Consider the following 27430-nt stretch of genomic DNA (forward strand, 5'->3'; position numbering starts at 1 on the left):
TTGTCAATACCCACATCAGATAGCTCACAACCACCTGGACCTTCAGCTGCAGTGAGTTCAATGCCCTCTTCTGGCCTTCGTGGGCACTGTACTCACAAGCACAGTGCCACACACAGGCAGCACACACACACAAATAATGAAAGTATAACAAAAATAAATATTTAAAAAATAACACAAGGCAAGCGATGAGGTGGGGGAGGGGGGAGGGCTTCAGGAGATGATCAAATCTAAATGAGTTCAGCTTTGTTCCAGCTCAGCTCTGAGCATCTTGGAAGTGGTAGAGGGAATCTAAACTATGTGCAGTGTTTTAACATTGTAGCTGAGGCGGATTAAATGGTGAGTAACATTCTGAAGAGGGGGGTCCAAATGGTGGGCAATGCACACTGCTTTAACATTCCCCTGGCAGGACACTGTCTCTTTGGATTCATGTTGTCGCGGTTACTGAAGAAATCGTTTTTCCTGGACCGCTCTCCATTTTGTCTTCTGTTTTGTTTTCCTCCAACACAGTTTTGGTGCTCACTAGGTAACGCAGGTTGGCCTTTAGCTCACAGCAATCCTCTTGCCTCAGCCTCCCAAATATGGCCACACTTCCTGGTTCCCTTAAGTTTTTTTACCCTGTAGAAAAATGTTCTATTTCTGAGCCCGTGGTCTCCTGATCTGGCTGTTTGTTTCTTTATATACCCATGAAATGGAAATCGAAAGCCATGTTAACAAGACGAGAAAACCCTAAATCACACCGAACACCCCCACTTCCGTAAGTCACCCTAGAAATCCCCGCTTTGAACATCATTCTTCTGACACTACTTCTTTAGGCTAAAGGTTCTAATGGCAACACAGTTTCAGACACACAGTCCCCATTTCCGACTGACGGGCTCTTGAAGTTTGAGTTCGGGTGGACAAGCGAATTATTAAGGTCTTAGAGATTCCTCCCTGCCTCTGGAAATAAGCATCCTAACTGGGAAGGCCCTGGGACTCCCTGACCCTTGCAGGTGGCTGCGTTTCACAGAGGTGAAATGAGAAATGAGGACTGTGCAGTACCGTGCCCACAGTCCCAAATCAAACTACCCTCACGCTGCAGAAGTGACCCGCTTCCCAGTTCTCACCTTCTACTCTTCGCTTTTACTTTCAGCCATCCCTATGAATTCTCATAGTTTAACAATTCGAAAACGGAGCAGCCAAGTGAGAAAACTGAAAAATGGTCAAAAAGACTAAAAATGTGCTTAAAGTGAAACGGAAGCTGGAGTACTACAGGAAGTGCAGCACCCTGTCGCCCGAAGCAGAGTTCCCAGACATGCAGTCATCAAGAACAAGCGGCAAAGGGAATTTTGGGACCAACAAAGGTGTCTGGATCTTGCTCGCCAAATGAAGATATTAAAGAAAAATTGCCATTTATTACCAGCAGTGGACCAGGCGAGTGAGGTATACAGACTCAGACACACGTGAACGAATGCCCTGTATTGATATGTGGAGAGCTCAGTGCATGCCTGTGTTATAGGAAGGCAGCTGACTGCTTTAGCAGCCAGACCTTTAGCAATCGCATACAGTAAGAGAAACTAAAGCTGGCCATAGTGGGGACTGGCAGTTCTCCAAAAGCCAGCTCTATAAAGAAGGAGGAAGCTAACCACTGCACTGTCTGCTGGTGGATCCTCCTGACTGTATTTTCTGATCATGGAACTATTGAGTCCCACCACAGGGTTCATTAGGAAGGCTTCTCTGGCTAGACATGGTAGCTTGCACCTGCAATCCCAGTACTTGAGCAGCTGAAGCAGGGGGACTGCCAGCAGCTTGTGGCTGATTTGGGCTGTTAGTACATTCCAAAGGGAAGAGGAGGGGTAGAAAAACAGAGAGCAAGGAAGAAATGAAGAACACAAACTTAACCCTGGACTGTAGACTAGCTCGCACCCAAACCTGTCGTTACTCGTTAGTTCCGGGTCTGAAGGATTCCCTCCTTTCTTTGTGGAAGTTAGTCGATGACTAAGAAATGGCACACCTACACCCAGCAGGGTACCAGTCTTGTTCCTTCTAGTCATTGCTGCATCGACATCTCAGCCACAGATGCCATCACCCCACCCCCACTCGGCCCACGCAGCAAAGATGGTCACCCCATAAACCAAGCAAACCTACCAAACCCCAACAGATCAGAGATGAATTTATCATGCTTGATCACCTCTTTCAGCAACTTTCCCACGTTTAGGTTCAAAACTTGATAGCACTTTTTTGGGGGGGGGGGTAGGGGGGACTTGTTCTCCTCTGAGCCATCTCTGTCCAGCTAAGTATTTAAAGTAACTTCAAAGTCAAATGCCGGTGCAAGGAGCTAGCAACAATGGAAATTTAAAAACGTGTGCATGTATCTGTATTTTCAATCTTCTGGGTGACTAGTATAGTTTTTCAAGTGGAGACCATCTCCGATTGAACCACTTTAATGCACCCCAAATCTCACTCACCTTTCAACAGAAAAACTCATCTCTACAAGAATTTCAACATTTCACGTTGATTCAATTTATTATAGTGTGGTGAGCATCCTAGCTCAATTCCAAACATAAAGCCTCTTGCAGAAAGACAAAGTATCTTACTCATTTCTGTTTTACGTTCGGACAGTCACTCAGTTAGCAGGAGCTTGCACGTCTAGATGGACAGTCTGACCAGCAGGCCCTGGTATCTTCCTGTCTTTGGCTCCCTGGCACTGGGATTCCTAGCACACAGCACTGTGCCCAGCACTTGTGTCCTGGATCTGAAGGGCTTTCCTTATGCTTGCAAGGAAGGTACTCTAGTGACAGAGTCATATCCCAGCCTGAATCAAGATTTCTATGACTTAATAGGAGCCAACCCCTCCTACCAAGGGGCTGATCCAAAGGGCATGAACGCAGGACAGAATGATCGACTGCCCAATTTCTTCAGCAGTTTCTGTGGTCCTTGCTGACTGTTTCACTGTCTCTATCCCTGATAGCCCTGAGGGTAATTTCCCAGCACAGTACACATAGAAAAATTGAACTTCTATTCAAACAGGAGTTTGGAATTGTGTCCAGATAAATAGCATCAGGGGGTATTTTGTGACAATGTATACAGGGTGATGTTTGTAACGGTGTAATTTCATTGTATGATAAACATCAATTTACCATTTAAAAAAAAAAACATATGCAGACTTGTCAGCATCTTACCTTGTTGCAATTGAATTGGCCTTGTTCAGATAAGAAGCCTATCTCTTCCAGCTACAACAGGTTAGAGATAAACCCCGTGAAATCGCTCTCCATGTGGAATGATACCGACTGCGCTCATAATTTTACACTACCACCCAGCACATAACAGCCTGCGAACTCACTTTATCTGAATCTTGCTAAATCTGTTCTCTATGCTATTAAACAAGAGTGTGTCCCATGTCCACGTCATTCAAACGTAATTACACTTTTGTCTAGAGCATGGGATAGGGCTCTCCCTAAACAATGAAATTCTCCTTATTACAACTAGCACAAGGACCACCCTGGCTTAACAATGGCAGGGCTTAGCAAGCCACAATAGCGCAATAGCTTTATGTACAAAAGCACCAGATATTGAAAAGCTTATAGAAAGTATCAGATAAGAATAGTAATCTTTACCACCCCACAATTAAGTTTTTATTTTTGAATGACACATTTTTCTCTTTTCTTTAAATTTCTTGAATAACTTACCATAGGTAGCACTGTCCTACTTATCAAAAATGCATAATTGATTCTTCTATTATAAGCAAAATTCATATAACATGCACTGAAAGTCACAGCAGCAATGTAACAGATAAAGATTGTCTTGTGTTTAAAAGAAATCTAAGTGCAGACCATGGGCCTGGATACATCTGAGCGCTTCCTTCCTCCCTTCTCAGTACATCAGATGAGTGTTTATTTCAATGATTATGGCTGGCTTTCCTATATTGGAGCCTTGCTATGTTATACTCAAAAGACCAACATTGTGTCTTTAATGCAAAGTTAACTTGAAATTATATCTCATTTTATTTTGTTGATGGATATGAGGCAGGAGCAGACTCAGACTAATTGTTTCATGTGTACTCTTGTTATACAGTGTAGATGCACACTGATTCCAACACACACACACACACACACACACACACACACACACCATAGGAGTACAAGGTGGCCATGGAGACCCAGAATTCTGAATAGGTCCAGGAGAATATGATAAATATCAACTATAAGTGAGATATCAAAATATATCCCATATATAATATATTACATATGTACACACACACATGCTACACACATAGCCTAGCATAGTGGGGTCCAACTTCAGGTCCAGTGACTCAGGAAACTCACAGCTTCAGAATTGCTTGAGCCAGAATCAGAATCAATAAGTTAACAATAACTTTGTATTGTTAAAAGAGGTCTAGGGTGCCGCTCACAGATATGGCTCTTATTTCAAATGTACAAGACTGTGGGCCGGACCTGAAACAATGCAACACAAGAAGAATCCATGCACTTATATTTTTAAAAATAAATAAATAAAATTCAGTTATATCTAGAGCAAGCCACTCCAATGATTTTTATATTGAAAATAACATATTGTTCCTTCAAAACAAGAGCGGTTTAAAGAATCAAAAGAAAGCTTGAAAGAGCAGAACAGGCTTTAAAAAAAACATAGACAACAGATTATTCTGGAACCACGGGGGGTGGTGGTCTCATTTCACATCACATTTGCACTGGAGCTGAGAGCTCACCAACAGATGCGGCAGGCAACCAGACAGAAAACGAGCGCCAGAGGCTGCCCCACAGTGAGGTCCCTTGTCTCTTCAGAGCTGCTCCCATCCCACTGATATCCACACCCCCTGCACTGACTTGTATGAGAACGCCTGCTGGAGGTTGTCTGCATCCTTCGTTCGCCCTGCCCATATCAGAACTGTTCTTAAGGTTCGCCTGAGTCACAGAGCCACCCATTTGTCTCCGAAACTCTGAGGCAACAGCCAAGGCCACTTTAAAGAGACAGGCAAAACAAAAGGAAAACCCGGGAGTTGGGAAAACGACTGGGGTGGTAGAGTGCTTGCTGCACGGACAGAGGCTTGGAGCCAAGCACACATGTCGGAATCATGTGTAGCAGTGTGGCCTTGGAATCTGAGCACCTCAGGGATCAATGTCCAGCCAAGCCAACCAAGACCAGTGAGTGTAACACACTTTTGGAGACCCTGTCTCAAAAGTAAGGCAGAAAATGTCCAAGCAACACCAATGTCCAACTTTGGCCTCTAAGTATGTAAGTACACATATTTATGTATATCAGAACACAGATGTACCCACACAGAGACATTTAATAATCCCTACACACAGAACACACATATGTAAAAAAAAGTTAAAAAACAAACAAACAGAAAAACAAGCAAATAAGCAAGAAAAAATAACAAGAGACAAAGAAGGACGTTTATTATCCATAGGTTAAAGGTCAGGATGGCCTGTCCATTCACAGAGGAACCATTCGTTTACACAGCTTGTTGGTAATGATCAGGGAGCCGGGGTCTGGCAAAGTTATGAGGGCTTCTTTGAATAAAAGAGGAGCAAGTCCCTTTGTCATTACTTTACCCACACAAGCCTAGACCCACAAGGATTAGATATATGACAGTCTACTGCCACGTGTATATCACAAGCTTGTGGCTGCATTCTTATCAGCAAGTCAGAAGCCCACAGAGAATTTTATCTGTGCTGGTTACAGCTACCCTACCCTAGAGTCTCTCTTAATTAGACACCTAGTTTATTTCTCCAAATACTAAGAAAATAAGCAGGAGTTCAGAAAGGCAGGTTTACATCCTTATCTGGCTCTGACTTAGGACTTAACAGTTTCATAACTGGATCCAAACAGGACCCGGAATTTCTCATCTTTATTGACCACAGAGTGTACAAAGTTTTCATCTTGGGAAACGTCTTTGGACTGAAGTTTTACATGGAAAGTCTCTCCCTGATTCCACCGGGCAGCCTTTCAGAAACCACTCTACAATACAAAGACTATGCAGCATTCTCCATTTTCAATGATACTGAGTAAAAATGGAGAGAATATATTTCCTTATGAAACATAAGACTCTATTGTGTGAGTAGGACAATAGTCTACTATAAAAAAGAAATTATTCATGTTGAGTAATAATACCATAAATACATTCAGCCACTTTGATACGTGTTTATAATAGGTCTTATTGTAAGAACTTACTACATCCCGACTCTTCCAGACTGTACACTAGTAGGCATCCCTAGAGCTCTGAGATTTCTAGAAGATAGTCACCAGGAATTGACAGGTTTGGCAACTTTACCTCCAAATACTTAGTATTTACTGAGCCATATCAAGCCACATGTTTATCAAGTCATCAGAAACTGAATATCATGGAATGCTCTAGTTCAAAAATTGTGTGTGTGTATGTGTGTGTGTGTGTGTGTACAAGAAATATCATACACTTTGTAAAGACAAACATCCAAATACACAGGTCACAATGGGGAGCCTGAGAAAAGTTGGTGGCACAGGTGAAGGGACAATGTGCTCTCCACAGTCCAAGATTTAAGTGGACCCATCTAAACTGCGGTGATCTTTTACCTACTCCAATGGGAAAAGCACATTTTTCCATAAACATGAAATTTAAGAATCAGAAAAATAGACCACGGAGGAGATGTAGACTGCTCAGCTGTGTTCATAACTGTGTGTGATGTTTTGGAGAGGACCTGCTGAGCAGGTGAGGACTCTGCGCTAAACCCTAGAAGCAGCGTGGCATGCACACTCAACCGTGAGGGAGACAATCTAGTCCTTTCTCACATAAACAAGTCCTATGGAAGTCTGGGGATGATGTAGCACAGGGCTTAGAAATTAGGGCCATGACACATTCAAGTGTCCACTCGAGAGGAGAAAGGCCGGTGAAGCAGGGCACCTCTGAGGTAGAAACAAACTCAGAAAACACTCAAGTGGTACAAGAAAGTCCAAATGTTGACCTCATTAATGTGGAATGGGTCATTTGCTTATATCCCAGTAACTTATTCCACAGTGCGGTCTCCAGCACTTTGGGTCACAGATGTACTGAGGAATTCACTGGAAATCATAGCACTACTCAGATCTACTGTTTTAAGTTTTTAAATTTTTTAGTGTGTGTGTGTGTGTGTGTGTGTGTGTGTGTGTGTGTGTGTGTGTGTGTGTAAACATGGGCGCATCTGGGAGTCAGAAGACAACTTTCGAGAGCTGGTTTTTTCCTTCCAGAATGAGTTCTGTGGACGGAGCTACCTTTGTCAAGCTTGTTTATCTGGCTTTCTTCCATGCTGAGCCATCTCAGTAGCCTGTGCTGCACTCTCATAAACAGAATTCCCTGTCCATTTCCAGGCGAGCCACAAATCACAGATCAGAACTTCACGCCATCCCCCAATGTCACCACTTTCTGCCTCTCTCGGGCTTATTCATCTTTGAGTGTGCTTAAAATTATCTTATCGTTATCTTGGCCACTCTTTGAGCCACCACTATTTATATTCAGCCCCTCAGACTTTTGTATGTATGTCACTGTCACAGGGAAAATCCATCCAAGAAACACACTTAGTTTGGAACTGCCGGAGAGCAGGCAGTGGTCAAAATATTAAACCGATAGCACATCCGAGAGACACAATAGCAGATGGGAAAGCTGACTTCTCCCCACCCGACCTAATGCTTCCTACCCACCTGTCCCCTTCTCCTATTTGACAAGAAGATACAGAGCCACAGCCTTGAACAGAATGGTAAGTCTCGAAGAGAGAGAAACCATGAGAATATGAGTAAGCTTGCCAAGTGACAGACAAGAACATATAAACTATGCCTGAGCTCATGCTAAGAAAGGTCGGGACCATAGGCCCTGAAGTCTGTCTGTCTGGGTAAATCCTGGTCCTGTGACCTAGAACACCTTATAATTTCACCTTGTCTCAGTTTCCTCAAATATAAAAGAGAATTATTAATACTGCCTCACTAGATTATTGTGAAGGTTGTGAATTCTTGTAATCCCAAGGAGGGCTTAGTACCTCTCTCCACACACACACATACACATATGCTCACACTCATAGGTGTGTATGGGTGTATTGCATTATCTAAAATTCTTGGATGGAAAAAAAGGTCACAGGATCAAATAATTGAAGACTGTTTGACCCATGAGGCCTAACAATGAAGAATGTAAGCAACTATATCTAATATCTCTTCATCAGGAAGAATAAGAAGCCAACTTTGATTCTGGTTAACTTTAGCCACGCCACCTGAACACAATCTTCACCCTTTTTATGGCTTCCCCCCTAATTATGTGTCAGAAGCTGGTCCCTCAAAAAGCACACTAAGAGCTAGACATTATTTCTTATGTTTGTTCCCTTGCAGAATCGACTCACTGGAAGCAACCCTATGAGGCCTGCTGTGAATCGTCTGTGTGGTTCTTAGAAACATGTTCACTTCGAGCAAAAGACTGAAGCCAAGCTATTAGAGGAATAGCCTGGCGGACAGGGAGACCATGAGAAACCTACCATTGTGTTGTGCTGCACAGTGGGGGTCCTAGGACCACAAGTCTCTTGCGTCAGCAGAGAAACTGGCTGAAATTCCTCAGAGTGAGGCTTGTTGGGAAAACTCACATGTAAGGGAAGGTGAAAGGCTGGGAGCCTCTCACTCTCCTCCTCTTCCACTTTCTGTCTGCTTGTCACCATGGCTACCTCTCCATCTGTCTCCCCATACGGAGAGGCTGGTCGCTTGGAAGACATCCTGGAAGGAACAAAAGAGGAGAAAATAATGAAACCTCCACATAAATCCTTAATGCCGTCATTGTGTGGTTAGGGGCCATTGTAACAGAAATGCCTTTTTGTGCTGGCGGAGAGCAGGAAGCCATCCAAACACCACTGCACAGCGCACACAATCAGAAACAATGGCCAAGCAGGTAGCGACAGAACAGGGCTTGTTTGCTGTGAGAATAATACACTAATATAGCACTCTCTTGTATTCTGGCTTCTTAAACAAGAAAATTCACCTAAGAACACTGCATAATGCAAGTCCATTCCATTTTAAAAGGAAGAAAAGTATCCATCTAGCTTCACACTTTGATAGACCTTATTCAAAACAGAGCATCTGTGAATAGCAAATACTGTGGGCAGTTTAAAAGAAAGAAAAGCACTAAAATTTCCTCCATGGGGAAAAAAATATATAATAAAATAAATACCCGCTCTCCACTCTAACAAGTTTGAGCTGCATTAACAGTAAGATTACCCTGAGACCTAGAAATATGTTTAAAAGCACTCCGCAGAGAAACGCACAGAAAGTTGAATATTTGTTCAAAAGTTAAGGACTACAAACATTTCATCATTGGTGACTCGGGAAACATTTAACCCATTCTGGCATTTGGTTCCAACACTGACACAATGAGGTAGCAAATCACACGGGGATATTTTTAAAAGTTTAAATTCTAGCTGTGCTAGTCTACATATCATATGGATGTGAGCTCACAGTTATTTGCTCCTTAGCATTCGTAAAGACAGAAAGAAAACCCTGTGCTTTGATTTGGTAAGAAAGGCCAAATGAAACCGGGCTTAGATAAAGGGACGAGAACTGAGCATTATCTGTGGTTCAGTAGAATTCAGATTATCATCGGAGCTTAAAATATACAACAAACTGTTTCAGAGAGGGGGCAGATCTTTCTCCTAACATGAAAAAGTTTTACGCAGAAGTGGAACTGAGTTAAAATGTCTGATGTACAAACAATCAGCTGTCTTGTGGTCTGTACAGTTTGACCTGAGCTCAAAGGAAGGAACCATTTGTTGTTGCTCTTCAGCATACAAAGGGTGTTTGCAGAACCATCCTTGTTCATTCTGGACCAGTGGGAAAGGAACCGGAAATCCTATGCACTGATGAAGGCCTTCACTACTGCTGCACACAGCACAGACTTTTACATCTCCAAACAATCTGTCTCTCATCCCTGAAGAGTGATTCTGCCATTAGCGTTAGACTCTCTCGCGCTCAGTTTACTCATCTTTAAACCGAGAGACATCTGCCTCTTACGGCTTTTGGAACAAGAATCAGTAGAGTCCTTAACTCAGTGTAGATACTTGCCGAATGCAAGCTCTTCCTTATATTGCAGACTTCAGACCTCAGCATGACCCTCTGCCATAAAAAAAAAAGGAAGGAAGGAAGGAAGGAAGGAAGGAAGGAAGGAAGGAAGGAAGGAAGAAAGAAAGAAAGAAAGAAAGAAAGAAAGAAAGAAAGAAAGAAAGAAAGAAAGAAGAAAAGGAAGAGAAAGAGAAAGGGAAAAAGAAAAAGAAAAAGGAAAAGAAAAAGAAAAAGAAAGAAAAAGGGAAAGAAAAAGAAAAAGAAAGAAAGAAGTTTCGAAATCAGGGAGACATTTTCTTCTAAGAGTTTAGCTACAAAATCACCGTGCCCATCAGGGAACTTCTCCCAGACCTGCAGTACATAACTGTCAACTAATAACATAAATCAAGTGATTCAAAAGAAATGCTAACAGTGACATTGTTGACCAGTTAAGACCAGAATGGATCAAGATGAGAAATGATCTATAGGCAGCTGCCATGGAAGGTCTAGGCACTGAGGGTTTGTAAAGATTTTCAACTCCATAGCATAGGTCTATCTAACGTTGCCTCTAAATGCACAGAAAGGGTGGAAATGGCTGAAATAAATCCTCTTAGAATTGTTTAGGTCTCACTGGTAATCTCACTAAATAGTTACATTGTTGCATGTAACAAACACCTAAACACTGAGCAGATGCAAACCGCAAGGTTCTGACTCTGTGTTCACCCAGAAACTATCTCACCCAGTATTAGAAGAGCATGCTCAAGCGCTGCTCAAACACGGAAGGTCTTCGTGGACAGGTTCATCTCTGTACACTAGTGGGAAGATTTTTAACCATTGGTTGTTTCAGCAGTGATGAAGTCCCAGTGCACGTGGTTTTCAGGAGCACCAACATTCTTACTGGAATTGATAGATGATATTCCACAGTTTTGTGTGAAATCACTTTTCCTGTACCTGAATATTCTAGGCTACCGGCACCGCTTGGCCCCTGATCATCAGACAAGGAAACTAGCTCAGTTGGTCTCTAAAATCATTGCAGTTCTACGGTTCCTAAGAGGAAGACCAAAGTGCTGAATTCCACTTTGTTACTATGGTTATTAGTGAAACCCCAAAATCCAGTAGAAATACAGAAAGCAAGATAGAAAGTGGAGACATTGAATCTGTTCTCATCACCTATGGCCACCACTGGGCACAGATATTCTATCGATACAAGTAGCTAAGTTGTATTAACCAAACATAGCATATGATGGAGCAAATAGTCCAAGGTCATGAAGCTAGAAGGCAAACGATTCCCACCCCCAGTTCCATTTTCAAAGTATTATAGGATGCCCTTCACGTGTTGGCCTTTGGAAACCATGCTAATAAATGTCAAGTTAAAGCCTTATACGAGACAGTCTGATGCTTGCAGTAAGATCATATGTGAGTATGATTCAGTAAGGCTAACTTGGTAAAAAGTAGAATTCCTAACAAATTACACAGAGAGCCTCAGAGTGTAGCCTCACGGAGGTATCCATGATTCCTGTCACTCACACACTGACAGCAAAGTGAGCCATGACACAGTGGCCTTCTTCCAGTTATGTCTACACAGGGACCCATCTTGGGTGGAACAAAGTGTCAGGTCCTGACAGTCAAAGGCTGCCAGCCTCAGCGTGGTTTAGGAGGGCTGTGGTCCCCACGATTGCAGGGCTGTGCTGAAAAATGATGGAATCTGAGACCAATCTGAGTACAATGACTGATCGTATATGTACTTTACCAGTGAGAAACCTAGACCTCAGAGAAGATGAACTAAGACAAATACAACTGAAGATGGCCACGCTTCGTGGGGCTGGGCCTCACGCGTGTGATGGTGGTGTCTACACTCACTTTTACCTATAGACAAGGAAACATTCTTCAAAGAATTCCTGTCTCATCTAGGCCAAGAGAGAAAGTTTTAAATCACCAGTAAGTATTGGCTTATCCCTACAAATTGCAAGACACTTGCCTAATAAAAAAAAATTTTTAATGACAATATCAGGGTCTCCAACTCAAGAGTTTTATGAAGTGACTAAGTAGATTTTTATGTAAAGGGCATAAAAATAGTGAAAGTCAGTTGAGGCTAAGACCCAACTGACATAAAAGTCAAGTGTCCCCGGTTCTGCAAGGACAGAGGCTCTGAGGACCTGGTACGTCTTAAGGAAGAGGCATGACAGAGAGAAATGGAAGTTTGGGGATAAATAGAGCTGGGTTTCGTGTAGGAAGTAAGAGTGGAAGCAGAGAGGCAGACGGAGACGCTTTTAGAAAGTCAATATAAATTTAGGGTTCAGGTTTATTTAGGAAGAGGAGCAGATTGAGAAGCATGGACGGAATCCCATCTCTCCTCTACAACACTCCTGGGATGCTGAGTTACATGAATGGAATAGATAAGCCATGGTCCCCTTGGAAGGAGACGCCGGCTTTCGCGAGAGTCACTCGCTCTTTCCCTTTTACTGTAACGTTCTGCATAATCATGCTAGTGTGTTAGTAAGATGGTCTTCTTAGGACAACTGGGTCTCCTGCTACTGGAGGAAGGGTCTCTGGGTGTGTCGTGAAGACTCTGCATGGAGAGTGCTTCCATTATGCTCAATTATAGAGAACAAACTTATAGGTAGGAGAGAAGTTGAGACTGCAAACAGAGAATGAGACCAGTACACATGATTGCTAGCAGCACATTGGGGCTGACCTCAGGGTGTCGCCTACGGAAAGCTATCGGCATGGGTTGACTGTCAAAAGCATTTAGAGCTCCTTAGTAGTCCTAAAAATAGTGAATGTTACCAACTTCAGGTACTCATCAGAACAAGGCCCCGCCCATTCAAGACACCTAGGCCCTCCCTAAGCCCCAGAGCCTGTGAAAATGTCATGTTTAATGAAAGAACTCGTTTTTGTGAGATGTTGAAATGGAAAGATTGTGGCTGGAATTGTTCTGGGGTCCAATGTTTTCAAGCGAGAAAGCCAGAAGAGGCAGAAGCAGACACAGGCACCTGGTTCTGTACAACGGCTTTTTCAGGCAGAGGAAGAGATGAACCAAGAAATACAGATGACGTCTATGTGCCAGAGAGGAACATGAAGAGACTCATCCCAGAGACACCTTGATTTTAGGATCTCTGACTTCAAAATTGAGAGTCCAAGCCACTCATTGTTGGCAATAACATCCCGGTAACCCCAAAGCACAGAGTCCACACTGGCTGCTTTTATGCAGCTGAACACCTCTTTCTACAGACTTAGACCTGCTTTGTTCTCCCTTTGGATAGATTGCTCCTCAAATCCCTTATTCAGCAAGGGAGCATTCAAACAATGTCTGAAGGCCAGGCTCCCTCCTTCCCACTCTTCTGGGCACAGTATTTTACACTTACTTCTTTGTTTATAATCTGTCTCTCCCACTAGAATACAGGATCAAGGTAGACAGACTTATTTCCATTCACAACTTCTTGACCAGGATCTAACAGCTCTGAAAATAGTCTTTTAAACACATCTATTTAATGAAAACCTATTAAATCCAGCAAGTGATCTTCACACTAGGAGGAACTACAGTGCCTGTAACTTCAACTATGACCAACTGTGTCCGTCAGCAGTGTCTCGATTGTCAGAGAGAGACAAGTTTGGCCAAGTAGAACTGTTGTCTTCCTTTTTGGAATTCCCATAGTGGCCCTTCTCGTGTGTACGTTCTCATATGATAGCATTCTTATAAGAATATCTTAACCCTGAGTTCAGTTCACATTCTCGGAAGGCTGGGGCCTACTCAGTGGCTAGAAGTGCTTGCTGTGCAGTCATGAGGACCAGGATTCGGGTCTCAGTGTTGCCTCGTTGGCTTATTACAGCCCAGAAGCCATGACTTTGTTGTGGGGCATTCATGCTGGCTCTGACCTCCTTTTCAATGTCCTCTAAGCTAAAGCAGATAGAACTATTAAGAGTGCAGAGAACTCCTGACAGGCAGCTGCACCGTGGATGTGTCTGCCCTATGAAGAAATGAGAATAAAATGAAGAAACTGAGTGAGAATCCTTGGTTTCTAATCACTATGTCACAATAAACAAATAGTGAGGATACATTAGGTATTCTGGTTTGCCTTTAATAAAATTATATGTATACCTATTCACTCATTCATTCATTCATTCATTCACTCATTCATTCACTCATTCATTCATTGAAAAATATTCAGAGAAAGACCCTGCATTTCAAGTAACATAATTAAGAGGTAAAGATCATGCTGAGGGAGATAGTTTTTCAGTACTGTGTACACCATGAGGGATGCACAACAGAACGAGGCTGCCTCAGTAGAGTAATCAGAGGGTGCTTCCATCCCATCTGAAGACTGAACAGATAGACATCAATAAACACAGGAGAAAAGCTTCCCAGGAGAAGTGGCTTTGTAGTACTCACACAGAAACACTCTTACATGCTCTCTCATACACATAAAAACCATACACACTCTCTCACACACACACTCGCTCACTCGCATACACATGCACAAACTCACACACGTAAAATAAAACTAAGTTGTTTTAAAAGGAGAAATAGATCACACTCTGGGGTAATGTGCACGAAGCAGGGGAAGCAAAGGCAGGGGCTGAAAAGGGGGGGTGAGATTAAGCACTGAAGGTCCGAATAAGCATCAACTTTCAGTGGCTAAACTAGAAAGCTCAAGTCTATACAAGGGCAGAGAAGAGCTAGTCAGAGTTTGTGATTCACATAGTGACATCACCTAATTAGTTCTTGTGAGTGTGTGTGTGTGTGTGTGTGTGTGTGTGTGTGAACACGTGTGCACACATATGTGTAAGTATGTATTTCTGTTTGTATGTGCATGTGTGTGTATGTGCACACATATGGGTGTGTGTATATGTATATACAAATATGAGCGCGTGTGAGTGTGTGAGCACATGTGTGTAAAAGTATGTGTATGCACGTGAGTGCGTATGTATATGTGTATGTATGCACATGTATATGTGTGTGCATACATGTGTCTGAGTGTGTGTAAATGGGTATGAGTATGTGTATGTGTGCGCACAAGTGTGTGAGTGTGGTGTGTGTGTGTGTGTGTGTGTGTGTGTGTGTATGTGTGAGGCTAGAAGCCAAACTCAGTGCATTTCTGAGAAGCTATTTATCTTCTTTATTCAAATAAGGTGCTTCATTGAGGCCTGGCTCCCAGCTAGGCAGTGCTGGCTAACTATGAAGCCCCCACGATCCATCTCTCTCTATCACTGCAAAGCTGGGACTGCAGCAGGAGCCCACAGTCAACCTTTGCCGAGGTGCTAGAGACATACCCCAGGCCCTAATGCTTGCAGGGCAAAGCACTTTACTGCTCAAGCTGCTTCCCCATAAACTGTATTCTTAAAAGAGTAATAATTTGTTTCAAAACCATTCACTTTTAGGAGACCACTGTACAAAGATAAGTGAGTGAAGAAAACTACTGGGAAAAGCTTAACTTGGTAAGTGGAGCAAAGCGATCACTCTCCTGGCCATTTTGTGGGGTTAAATGCTTGGCACATGAACCGTTGTAACCCTGTATCAAGTTCTGCACTGACTGTGACTTCCTTGTGGGTTTCTCTCTCCAACACTAGTTTTAATGTCCACCTTTCTCTCATGTCGAGACATAAGCTTGGAGTAGATCGTGTTTGAAAACACTTGAAGATGGTGAAAAAGATATGCCCTGTACTGAGAGCATGCAATACAACATACAAAATAAGTATGGGAGTAGATAGATAGATAGATAGATAGATAGATAGATAGATAGATAGATACATAGATAGATACATAGATAGATAGATAGATAGATAGATGCATGCATGCATGCATACATACATACATACACACATACATACATAGGTACATAGATACATAGATACATATATTATAGATAGATAGATAGATAGATAGATAGATAGATAGATAGATAGATACATGCATGCATGCATACATACATACATACATACACACATACATACATAGGTACATAGATACATAGATACATATATTATAGATAGATAGATAGACAGATAGATAGATAGATAGATAGATAGATAGATAGATAGATAGATAGATAGATAGATAGCAATTCTTTCCCTGGCTTTCAGTTTAGAAGTAAATGTCTCTGTAGATCCCCTAGGCAGGTTTGTCCCTGGAAATTCCTACTGGACAGTGTTAGAACCCTTAAGAGGTGGATCACAGGAAGTCTGCAGGTCACTAGAACTGTGTCCTGAGAGGATCTTGGCATCCAAATCTTCCTTCCCTTCATTGCTTTTCCTGTATGGCCGTGAGATGACCAACTTAGCTATCAAGGGCTTCTGTTTTTAAGTCACCATAGCCGCTATAACAACAGTAGGGCCCACCAACTCTGGTGGTTTCCTTTGAGCTAAGATACACCTTTTGTGTTGATATTTTAAAATTTTGTTCTACTTGTTATTATAGTCACTTAAAGCTGGCTGATACCACATTCAATGAGAATATAATTTATTCTTCAAAGCTCTTTTCGAATTATATATATATGAATGCTGGACAGAGATAATTAACAGAAGGAACAAAACTCTACTGCATATTAAAAATCTATCCAGGACAGAATGTCACCCACCCCATAGGTGCAATTGAAAGAGATATGGAGCTTGAGTAAATCTATTTTAACTCAGTGGGTGAAACAAGGAACACAGCCCTTGGACGTATAATCTGGTCACACACTTAGAATGTCACAGTATCAAAAGCAAATATCTGCTCTTGCCTTTTGTCTGGGAATTTCAATTGTTGTTGTTTATATCTTACAGTTTACATTTTTTCTTCTCTCCTACAAGATTTAAACATCACTTCCCTACCCAGAATTGCTCTCCTGTGCTCTGAAGATGCCATATCAATTGTGTAAACCAAGTCTGGTTCATCATAGCTACAAGTCTGCTGCAGGATTTATTTATGGTAAACATGCAGTCTTTCAAACTTCTCTACCATATTTTTCTCTCTTTCCCTTCAGCGTTGCATACAGAACTTACTGTCCTCTGACTTTCTGCTCGATCTACCCTCATTTGAGGACCTCATTCCTGCCATTGTCCCTTAGAGGCCTGGATGCACTCCCTGGGTTCTGCCGATGTGTGTGGAAACAGAATTCACCCCTCGTGAAGAAACCCCAACAGGACACGCGGAAGAGGGAGGCTTGTGTCTCTTACCACACATTTCACCAGAGTAGAAGCTGACAAAAATTCAGCCTCTTATGCAAGTCTAAAAACAACCGAGCTCTGAGCTACAGCACTTAGGAACGGATCTGTTATTCTGCTTTAAAGCGGAACAAGACATCTTCACTGCATATTACAAAACTTTAAGTCGCATCTAGAAAAATGTTTGGTAAAAATTCAGGGCCATCAGAACCTTATATTAAACGTACTTTCTGAGGGCTGCTCCCTCTTTCTTGCATACTTTCCACTCTTCGGGCTCTCAGCCTTCAGATTAACCTCTACATTAAAAAAAATCCCCTTGTCTGTTTCTTGCTTCCTTGCTTGCTTCCTTGCTTGCTTGCTTTCCTTCTTTCTTCTAATAACAGTAGGACTGCTTTTACTCCTCTGACTGTATGCCACCATCTCCTGAGCAGTACCACAATCTCAGCAAATCCTTCTCCTCAGCCTCTTGCATTCCCCAAGAATCTGCCATTTGGGAAGGGAAAGGACAAGGCAGTTTGGGGATAACTCAGGAAAGGGTGCAAAATAAAAAGAAAAGCAATGTCAGGAGCCCAGATCCTATGTAAGAGAAGACGCAGAAGGGTGACATCATTCCTGATAGAACTGGGGTCAAAGAGGGCTTCTGTATCAGCTGGGCTCTGAGTATTTCAAAACCACCTTAAGTTCCTACATTAAGAAAAGAATTAACAAAATTGACTTTTAAATGACCAACCTTTATTTTTTTTCTGTATTGTTTTGTTTTAAAAAGTTAGGCAGCATTCAAAAACTGTCTGGGCTGAACACAGCAGTCCTTGGGCTGAGCATGGAGGCACCTGCCTTTAATATCAGAATTGAGAGGCTGAGGCTGGAGGTGCTGTAGTGTGAGATCATCTGGGATACACAGCAAGATCATGCCTCAGAATGAAAGAAAGGAAGAAAGAAAGAAAGAGAGAGAGAGAGAGAGAGAGAGAGAGAGGAAGGAAGGAAGGAAGGAAGGAAGGAAGGAAGAAAAGGAAAGGAAAGGAAAGGAAAGGAAAGGAAAGGAAAGGAAAGGAAAGGAAAGGAAAGGAAAGGAAAGGAAAGGAAAGGAAAGGAAAGGAAAGGAAAGGAAAGGAAAGGAAAGGAAAGGAAAGAAAAGAAAAGAAAAGAAAAGAAAAGAAAAGAAAAGAAAAGAAAAGAAAAGAAAAGAAAAGAAAAGAAGATGCTAGCGGTAACATGATTCTATTCTGCAACGATAAGATTTTGAATAAGGATTCCTTCTTCCTGAATTCTTTTCTGTTTCATTAATAACACAAACCACAAACATTTTAATCCAAAATTAGAGCATTAGTAGCAAGTGAACACTCCAAAAGTCCTCTGAGTAACAAGATGCTACCCTGGCTGGTAGCTAACGCCTATCATCCCAGCATCCTCAGGCAGGAAGAGCAAGACTTCCAGGTCAGCCCCATCTTAATAGCGAGTCCAAGGCCAACCTGGGCCACTTGAAATCCTGACCCCAGAAACATTATTTCTTTATTGCAAGTAATATAACACATGTTCTATAAAGCTAATTTACTTAGTTGAATGGATCTGCCAGTTTAAATATCTTCAGGTTTTATTATATTTGTTTGAAATTAAATCGTGTTAAATGCCTAAAACAGAAACTCAGAAAGTAGAGAGATTATTAAATGTGACCAATCTGTACTAGATGTGATCTCTCCTTCTCTAAGATGGAGAAAATATCTAGGAATTCATTCTGTTGTCACAGCAAAGAAGAAAGATGAGTTTGGAAAAAAAAAGGTTGCATGATAAATACAAAGCCATTTTTATCCAGAAAGGGCCAATAAATGTTTCAATAGAAATCTATATTGTTTTCTTAAAAGCATCAATACTACTACTCATTAGCAAGCAAAAAACAAAAAAGAAAAAGAAAAGAACCTGGCAATGAACACCTTCTACCTGACAGGGCAACAAAATCTGCCTTCATTTGAATCATCAACCATTCTTAGAATTGTATTCCTCTCCCACAGTCAGTGACGCCAGTTTTGAACTCTTAACATCTGATTAAACAATCCTCTAACCCTGGGCTTACTAACCTTTAACTATCTTAAAGAGCACACAGATGCCTGGATGAAGACACAGTCCCTTTAAGTTGTCAGAAGAAAAAAAAAAAGACCAAATGTAGAAGCTGTAAAAAATGGAAAAAAAATTAGTGCCAGTCCATAACTGGTCGTTTGTTGTGAATTACTCAACTGATGTATTGTAACCCATCAGTCATTAATCACAGAAACAGCAGTTTAACCCTCAGCCATCTACAGGTTAAAAATGTCACAGTCCTTTTGTTGTGATTATTTATAAATTACTTAGAATAATGTGGCGTTCGGAGCTGGGATCTGGAAGTTTGATATTTATAGACACAGAGAGCAAACTTTTTAAGGAAATAAGATGCTTTTTTTCCCCATTTAAGTCTGGTCTTGCCTTTTTGACAGCTGTAAGTCCACAGGATGTGGAGGGATGATTTAAATTTTACATCAGAATTGTGACTGCGCTGGACTTTTCCCCCTTTCTCAAGGGAGGCATTGTTCTTGCCTTTCCATAACCAGGCGTGACAGCGCCAGACTGGAGTCATACGGTGGGCCTCTGAGTCAGCGTGGAGGAGCTCTGCTCCCGAGTCTCCCCAGATGCCCAGCTCCTTGTGTGTCTGAGAGCTGTGCAGACAACACAGCCACGCATCCGCATCCCCATGATCAGGGCAGAGAGAGCAGAAGTAAAAGTCTATAGAGAGCAGCAACTCTCTCCTCCAATGCAGGCTGCAGAAGGCTTTTATTAAAAATCCTTTTCAAAGGAGCCAGACCCAAACCAAACAAAAATCCCAAGCCTTGGTTTAATTTGAGCAGCATTTTTTTTTTCTAACCCTAAGATTCAGAAGCCGGACACACACGTCATTGTGTGTTCTGGGCTAGAGAAACTTAGAGGAATTTCAAAGTCAGAAGTCTCTTGGCTTTTTGTTTTTTCTTCAGACACATATAGTTGTCACATCTGTAAATTCCTGGCTGTTAGCAGTTGGGTAGGGAGGGACAGGGAAGGGCATGAGCTGGGCACCTATTCTCAAACACCCAGCTGAGACATCCATGAAAGCTGCCTGTAGAATCCTATAAACGAGGCTCTCTCTCCCTGCCATCCACACAGTTGCTAGTGAGCAGGGGACTTGTTCTCTGTCTATTGTTGTATCCCTGAATGAACTCGGCAGGGAAGCAGGGATATATTCTGGATCAGGTAAACCTGCTCCCTCGTGTGTGTACCAGAGCGAGGGCCTCCATCATGGACTGGGCGTCTCATTTTAGTCTAACAAAAGTCAGGTGCTGGTTGTTTTCGCTTACTACGTCGTTCTGAAATGTTTGCTTGAGAGTTTGTTCTAAAGAAAAATAGTAAGTAGAAGCAAACTTCTCCTGATTCGCGCTACGCTAACCTATAAAACTGAAAAGCCAAGGGTATATAGGTAGCGGGTAAACTATCATGACCTCAGGAACCAGCACTAACCTCTTCAAAGTGCATGCCATTTCCACAGTGTTTTCAGCAGGATGTGACCATGCCTACCTACGGTCAGATGCCATGTGCTAGTCATGTCTGCCTATGGCCCCATGCCGTGTGCTGGTCATGTCTATCTATGGTTCCATGTCATGTGCTGGTCATGTCTGTCTATGGCCCCATGCTGTGTGCTGGTCATGTCTATCTATGGTTCCATGTCATGTGCTGGTCATGTCTGTCTATGGCCCCATGCCGTGTGCTGGTCATGTCTATCTATGGTTCCATGTCATGTGCTGGTCATGTCTGTCTATGGCCCAATCCTATGTGGGGGTCATATCTGTCTATGGCCCCATGCCACACTCTGGTCATGTGTGCCTATGGCCCCATGCCATGTGCTGGGGACCTTTTTAATTGCTTCTTTATCATATTTGTCCTGAATGAAGACAGATTTCTACTGATGAACACCACTAGTCACATAAAGATATACACAAAACAATTAGTCTGGGGTAGGAGAGAGCACCTAGTTAGGTTTAATGGGTTGAGTCCTCTCCATAAATATCATTTCTCTTGTTGCAATGATTAAGTCACATTGACCATTGCAGGATGTCACCAAACTGCAAGAGGAAACTGAAAATAAAAAATGAATTTGTCCTTCATTATAACCTCTTTGAGTACTTATTCTTGAAGCCCCTCCCATCTCCTTTTCTGGCTTTCTTAAGGGAGTCCCCACTCCTATTAGCTGAACCCTTCCCTCTCACACTACTGGCTAAGTCTAAATAAATAGCAATTTGTTTCATAATCAAAACTGACTTATTCTGTGTGTGTTATATACCTTGAAATAAAATTTGTGGCATGTTTAATATATTTAGGATCTAATAATGATGACAGAAATAATTAACCAGTCCAGCTTTAATTTCTTTTGTTTCTGAGGGTCATTGTGAACTTGAGCAAGTTAAGTCATCTAAGGCACACCCCCTCCCCGAGAGCAATCCGGAACAGGAATGAGAAAGGGGGTCTCAGTGTTCAAACCATCCCCTGGCTAGTCCAGTAAATAGGCATATCATGAGCCTCTACCCCTTTTCAAGTCCAAATGACCCTGACAGGAGGAGTCTTGGCATTGCTGATGGCGGCCAGTTTGCAAACCTCACTCTTTCCAACTTTACACAAAATTGTTTGCAGGCTGTGTCTAGTGCAACTGAAGGGGAAAAGAAAAAGAAAGAGAGAGAGAGAGAGGGAGAGAGAGAGAGAGAGAGAGAGAGAGAGAGAGAGAGAGAGAAAGAGAGGAAGAGAAAGAGAAGGGAAAGAAGAGAAAGAGAAGGGAAAAAAGAGAAAGAGAAAAATAAAAAGGAAAAGAAAAAGAAAGAGAAAGAGGAAGAGGAAGAGGAAGAGAAAGAGAAAGAGAAAGAGAAAGAGAAAAAGAAAAAGAAAAAGAAAAAGAAAAAGAAAAAGAAAAGGAAAAGGAAAAAGAAAAAGAAAAAGAAAAAGGAAGCCAGTGAACGAAGCAGAAATGTTTGTGTTAGATTCAAAACAGACAGCAAAGAACAAATATACAGGCCATGAGTCTTCCACAGGACAACAGCTACTGTTGAAAGACTCAGATTTCCTGACCTGCCCTGGAAAACTAAAAAATGTGACATTATAGTCACGAGAATACTAACAGCCTGGCAGACAAGCATCTATCAACTCAAATTCCAAATCAGCAGGGTGCAGCTATGACTGGTGTCAGAAGGACACCAAGCCTCTTTATTGGCCCCTTCATGCCAAAACCCCTCTGCTTGGATGAATATGAATTAAATCCATAAGCTTTTCTATTTTCCAAGCATGACCTCCAAACTCATTTTATGTCTTAACTATTTATCTTCTTCGTCCCATTAATCTTTCTTGGTTTAACACATTCCCTGTTGTTTTTAGAAAGGCACACACACACACACACATACACACACACACACACACACACGCACACACGCACACGCACACACACACACACACACACGCACACACACGCTCGCGCACACATGCACACATCGCAGGGGTTGGGGTGGGGGAAGGCTCAGATTGCCACTGTGCATACCTTAGGAATCCTAGCCCTTTGCTATAAATGTGAAAAAGCTGTGGAGAATTCACTGACAGGCCACTCCCTTCCTGGAACCACAATCAAAACTCAAAGGGTATGTACATACTGTAGACAAACTAAAAAGAAGTCATCAATGTTTTATAATACTCTGGGAAGTAAAAGCACAGAAAGTGGTCAGAACGATATCTGCTCACACGGAAGGCTATCAGTGAGCTCACTCCCAACGCCCTCCCCCCAGTGTTATATTTCAAGGGTGTCATATAGATGGTCTCAAGCACTTTGTCCTTTGTCCCTCACTCCATATTAGTTTTATAGCTAAGCACATCTGTTTATGAATATTCTCCAAAATGCTGTCCCTCCAAGAGACATGGCTAGGCTAGACTATAATTTAGATGATGATGTCACTAAGTTTGTTCTTCTTAGTTGCTAAAATACGGTCAACAAAACTTTTTATTCATTAACCCATGTATGTACCCACATTTCCACACAATGCCACAATGGAACACACACACACACACACACAACGAGGAAGTTCTCTTTTTCTCTTTAAAAATATGTAGGAAAAAACAAGACCATGTCAACCCAAGTGCTGGAATCCTGTGCTTCCCATGCAGAGTTGACCATTTGCAGCAGCGTTATAGATGCTGTGTCTGCCGTCTCTTCACATCTCCAGTACAGCCCCCACAGCTGAACAAAGGCCCAGCTGTATAAACCAAAGAACACAGTTAAGGGACGGATAAAACAGGGAGGGCTGTCTGACATGCTGACCACTGTCGGAGCTTATGAGGATAAAGGAGCCTTGGTGGAGAAAAGTAATCACCCATTGCTGCTCCCCCCTTAACCTCATTACCACATGGGGAAATTTTTTTCCACTATCCAAACTCCCCATTCCTGTCCCCCACAACTGAAAGACCTTTGTGTTCCAAGAAGGCCAGAACCTCCCCGACCTTCCCCACCCTGATCCTCCCTTCTTTGCTCCTTTTATTTTGTGGACTTGTTTTGTTTTGTTGCTGCTGGCAAGTTTGAGGACAGATGATCAACCGGACCCCTTAAATGCTGCCTCTCCTCCACCACTCCACCACTGGTTTTTATGGCTGAACAACCTAATCTTGGCTTCAAATTAATGATTTAAGCTTAAAGACTTATAGAAGATGATACACTCTATTTAAAAATGCAAATGTGTATAATTGAGGTAAACTGAATGACAACATCGTTGTACTTCTTGTCGGATGCATATGTAGAGGGGAGTTTATCTATGGACACTCTACAGAGTATCTACCAACTGTGAGATGAGACTGCAGTGGGGAAGAAACCCTGAAGACGTGTCCTGGGGATGCCAGGATGTACTTCTAAACCTCATGTTTGCTATCTTTACATACTAGATTGACATTATTTACAAAGGACCAGAGCCAAATTCCTACCAAGATTGCTACCATAACTGCATTGGTTAAAGAGTCAGCCAAACACACTAAATACCAAGGAAATCCCTGGGTGAAAGCCAACAGACATGTACAGACAAAGATGTATCATATGCAAAGCTAGTTCTGTTTCGGGGTGTCCTTTGAGGTTGGGACAAATATTTGAACATTATTAAATCCTCTATTGATCCACAGCCCCGGAGCAGCACTGTACTTAAAGGAACCTCAGAGATCTTTCGTTTCCAAATGGGGTAAACCCTCATTACTGTGTCCATACACACGCAGTTCTATTCAACACTAAATGGATGTTTGACATAGAAAGTAGTTTCCTTAAAGCAAATGCCCAGCCATCAATGCTTCCAGAGGCTGCCTCCTTCATCGCCCGTGTCTGTGGCCGGTGTGGAAATAGCCATTCACATTCCTCCTTATTGCCTGTGGCATACTCGTTTAGGAATAAGTGAGGAAGTATCTTCCAGTACTTGGTTGCCATGAAACAAACAGATCAAAGGGTATAAGAAACAAACAAACAAACAAACAAACAAAACAGTACTGACCAATGTCATATCCAAGTCCTCAAAATGAAATGGAATACATAGGAACAATATGCATATAGAGGGAGACATCTCTCTTTAAAGAAATACCTGGATGCTTACTTCTGTATACCATTACAATCTTTCCTCCTTCCCTTTGCTTAACATGCTTGACCCTCCTGACCTATACACAGATCAACCAGCTATCATTTAACATTTTCTTCAAAATACAGAAAATTAATAATCTGAAAAATTAAACTAACACTAAGACACCATGTAAACAAATGATTCTCCTCCAGAAAAAATTAATCATGAGAAACACATGTCCAAAGCAAACAAGTCGACAAAGGTTTTCAACAGCCTTATTTATCATAGCCAAAAAAAGAGGAAACAAACCAAGTATCTATAAGTTGATTAATGGTAAAAAATGTGATATATGCATAGTAGAATATTATTTTATAACAAATAGGAGCAAGGTACCGATGGATATAAGAATGCCCAGGAACCTAGAGAACACTGTGTTGTGTGACAGTGCCCAGGAATCTATAGAACACTGTGTTATGTAATTGAATACATCTGGTCACCAAGAATGAAATACTTTCATTGCTTATGTACATTGTCCAGAATAGCTAAATTTATATCACAAAAGTAGACACGTCGGGCTTGGCTAACTGGAAAAAGACTGGCAGAGAGCAGTGACTGTCTGCAAAAGGTACAAGACGTCATCAGAGGGAAGGAACACTGCAAATTTAGATTGTGATTATGCAAGCATCATTATAGATATATAGATATAGAATTATGTCTTTATGAATTACACATTAAAATCTATACTTTGTGGCATCTGAATTGTATTTCAAACAAATAGTATCTTAAATACTACTTAGAAACTTACACTAAAGTCAGTATTGTCTTCATTTTACCTTCGACAGAGGACTAGGGATATGACTGAGTAAGTTCTCCTGGTTAGAATGTGGCAGAACCTGAATTTGGAGCTAGCCTTGGTTCTAAACACAGTAGACCCTCCTGTGATTTATTTGGTTTTCCTTTTCAGTTTCAGGGACCCAGCATCAACCACTGGTTGAAAACATTAACTGGAAAGTCCCAGGGATGCGCAGTTTGAAATTTAAGCCACGGCACTGTTCAGAGTCCTATGAAGAGGCTCCTTGTTTTACCTACAGCCTCAGATGCAAGTCCTCCCTCCACGTAGCGTGCCTGTGGTATATACACCGTCAGCACATTAGACATTCAGCATCCATCTGCAGGTCAGCAATGGCATGATGCTTATGTTCAAGTAGGCTCCACCTGCTCACAAGGCCTACTTAGTACTTAGTACTCATACAGTACTCCATCACCATCTCCATCTCCTCACAGGGACCTCAGTCTACGCCTGTGTTCCATCTCCATCTCCATCTCCATCTCCATCTCCATCTCCATCTCTCCATCTCCATCTCCATCTCCAGCTCCATCTCTCCATCTCCATCTCCATCTCCAGCTCCTCACCGGGACCTCAGTCCCTGGCTGTGCTCCATCTCCATCTCCATCTTATCACACAGATTTCTGCCCAGGTCTATGCTCCATCTCACCTCGGTTCATTCCATATCATCCCAGGTAGAGTGATGGGTGAACTCCTAAGTACTTTGAGAGAGCGGTGACCATATTCCCTAACCTGTCCAGTCTTGTTTTAATTGCTCTGTTATGGTATATCAATCCCTTTGGCTCTATTATTGTGCCCAACTATCAATTAAGCTTTAGCATAGGTATGCATAGACAGAAAAATAAACTGTATACTGGGCTGAAAACCAGAGAGTCCTGGATTAAGCTTCCCGTAGATGAGGGCAAACACTGAATCATCACATTTTCCTAATCAATTACAAGTCAGATATGGAATGGCTTTCCATAACAGAACTCAAATGTATGCCTTATGTCTGATTTTTTTGATGGTGATGAGAGTCTATAAACTAGGACTATGGTTTCATAGCTTAACCTGGCTACAAAGTCTGTCTCGAAACAAGGCCAGCACTCACACCCCCACCAGTAAAATACAAATGTCTTCATTTCTATTATAGTCACCTCTGTTCAAGCTGCGGGCAGACACTGTAGTTAAATCTCCATTGGAGTAAATACTTTTCTTCTACCTTTTCCTTTATGATCCTTTAATGTACTTTCTCTGAATGCAAGTTTTGTACCAATAAAGTTATCAAGTAAAGCAGAGATAAGATAGCTCATTGCAACAGCCACGCACTGTGACATGTCCCCAGGGAGAGAACCACATTTTAATCTTAACTCTAACTGCCTGTTTCTCTTACGTGGGGCTATTTTCTCACAGCCAGAGCCTTTATCCTGGGGAAACAAATCCCGACTTCTTCCTTTAGCCTCGAGTCCATCCTTGCAAAGTTGGGACACTTCTAAGCAAATCATAACCTCTGCAAGTAGCTTCTGCCACCACATGCACAATTACAGCTGGCACATGAGCCCAGTCTTCACAGCTCCAGGTTTATTCATTTATTTATTTTCATAATTATTTCTAATGCAAGCTATATAATCGAATCGCCGTGAATTATCTTTCAGATTACAGAAAGGAAGGAGATCTTCAAAGCAAGTGTTTTACAAATGCGGCCCTCAGTTATTACCATTCTATGGTGTGTTCCCGGAGGTTTCTCCTTATCACAGTAGTCTGAATTAGCTTAGGACAACCAACACAGTTTGATACAGATCTCCCTGAACGGGAGAAACTTCCAACCAATTTA

The 27430-nt window shown here is 42.0% G+C and overlaps 1 protein-coding gene across 25 annotated transcripts in view; it reads right to left on the reverse strand.

The window, feature by feature from the left end:
* Positions 1-27430, reverse strand: part of Sox5 (SRY (sex determining region Y)-box 5) — a 953863-nt gene that overhangs the window by 318099 nt on the left and 608334 nt on the right. For 14 of the 25 annotated variants that reach the window (XM_006506931.4, NM_011444.3, NM_001113559.2 and 11 more), the window contains one exon: positions 8469-8700. In XM_006506931.4, the coding sequence (XP_006506994.1) occupies positions 8469-8700 (232 nt within the window). The remainder of the gene's footprint in view (positions 1-8468; positions 8701-27430) is intronic. The other 11 variants (NM_001243163.1, XM_011241581.2, XM_006506942.4 and 8 more) reach the window with 1 other exon arrangement.

The sequence above is a fragment of the Mus musculus genome, chromosome 6 (genome assembly GCF_000001635.26).
Source record: "Mus musculus strain C57BL/6J chromosome 6, GRCm38.p6 C57BL/6J".
Taxonomy (NCBI): Eukaryota; Metazoa; Chordata; class Mammalia; order Rodentia; family Muridae; genus Mus; species Mus musculus.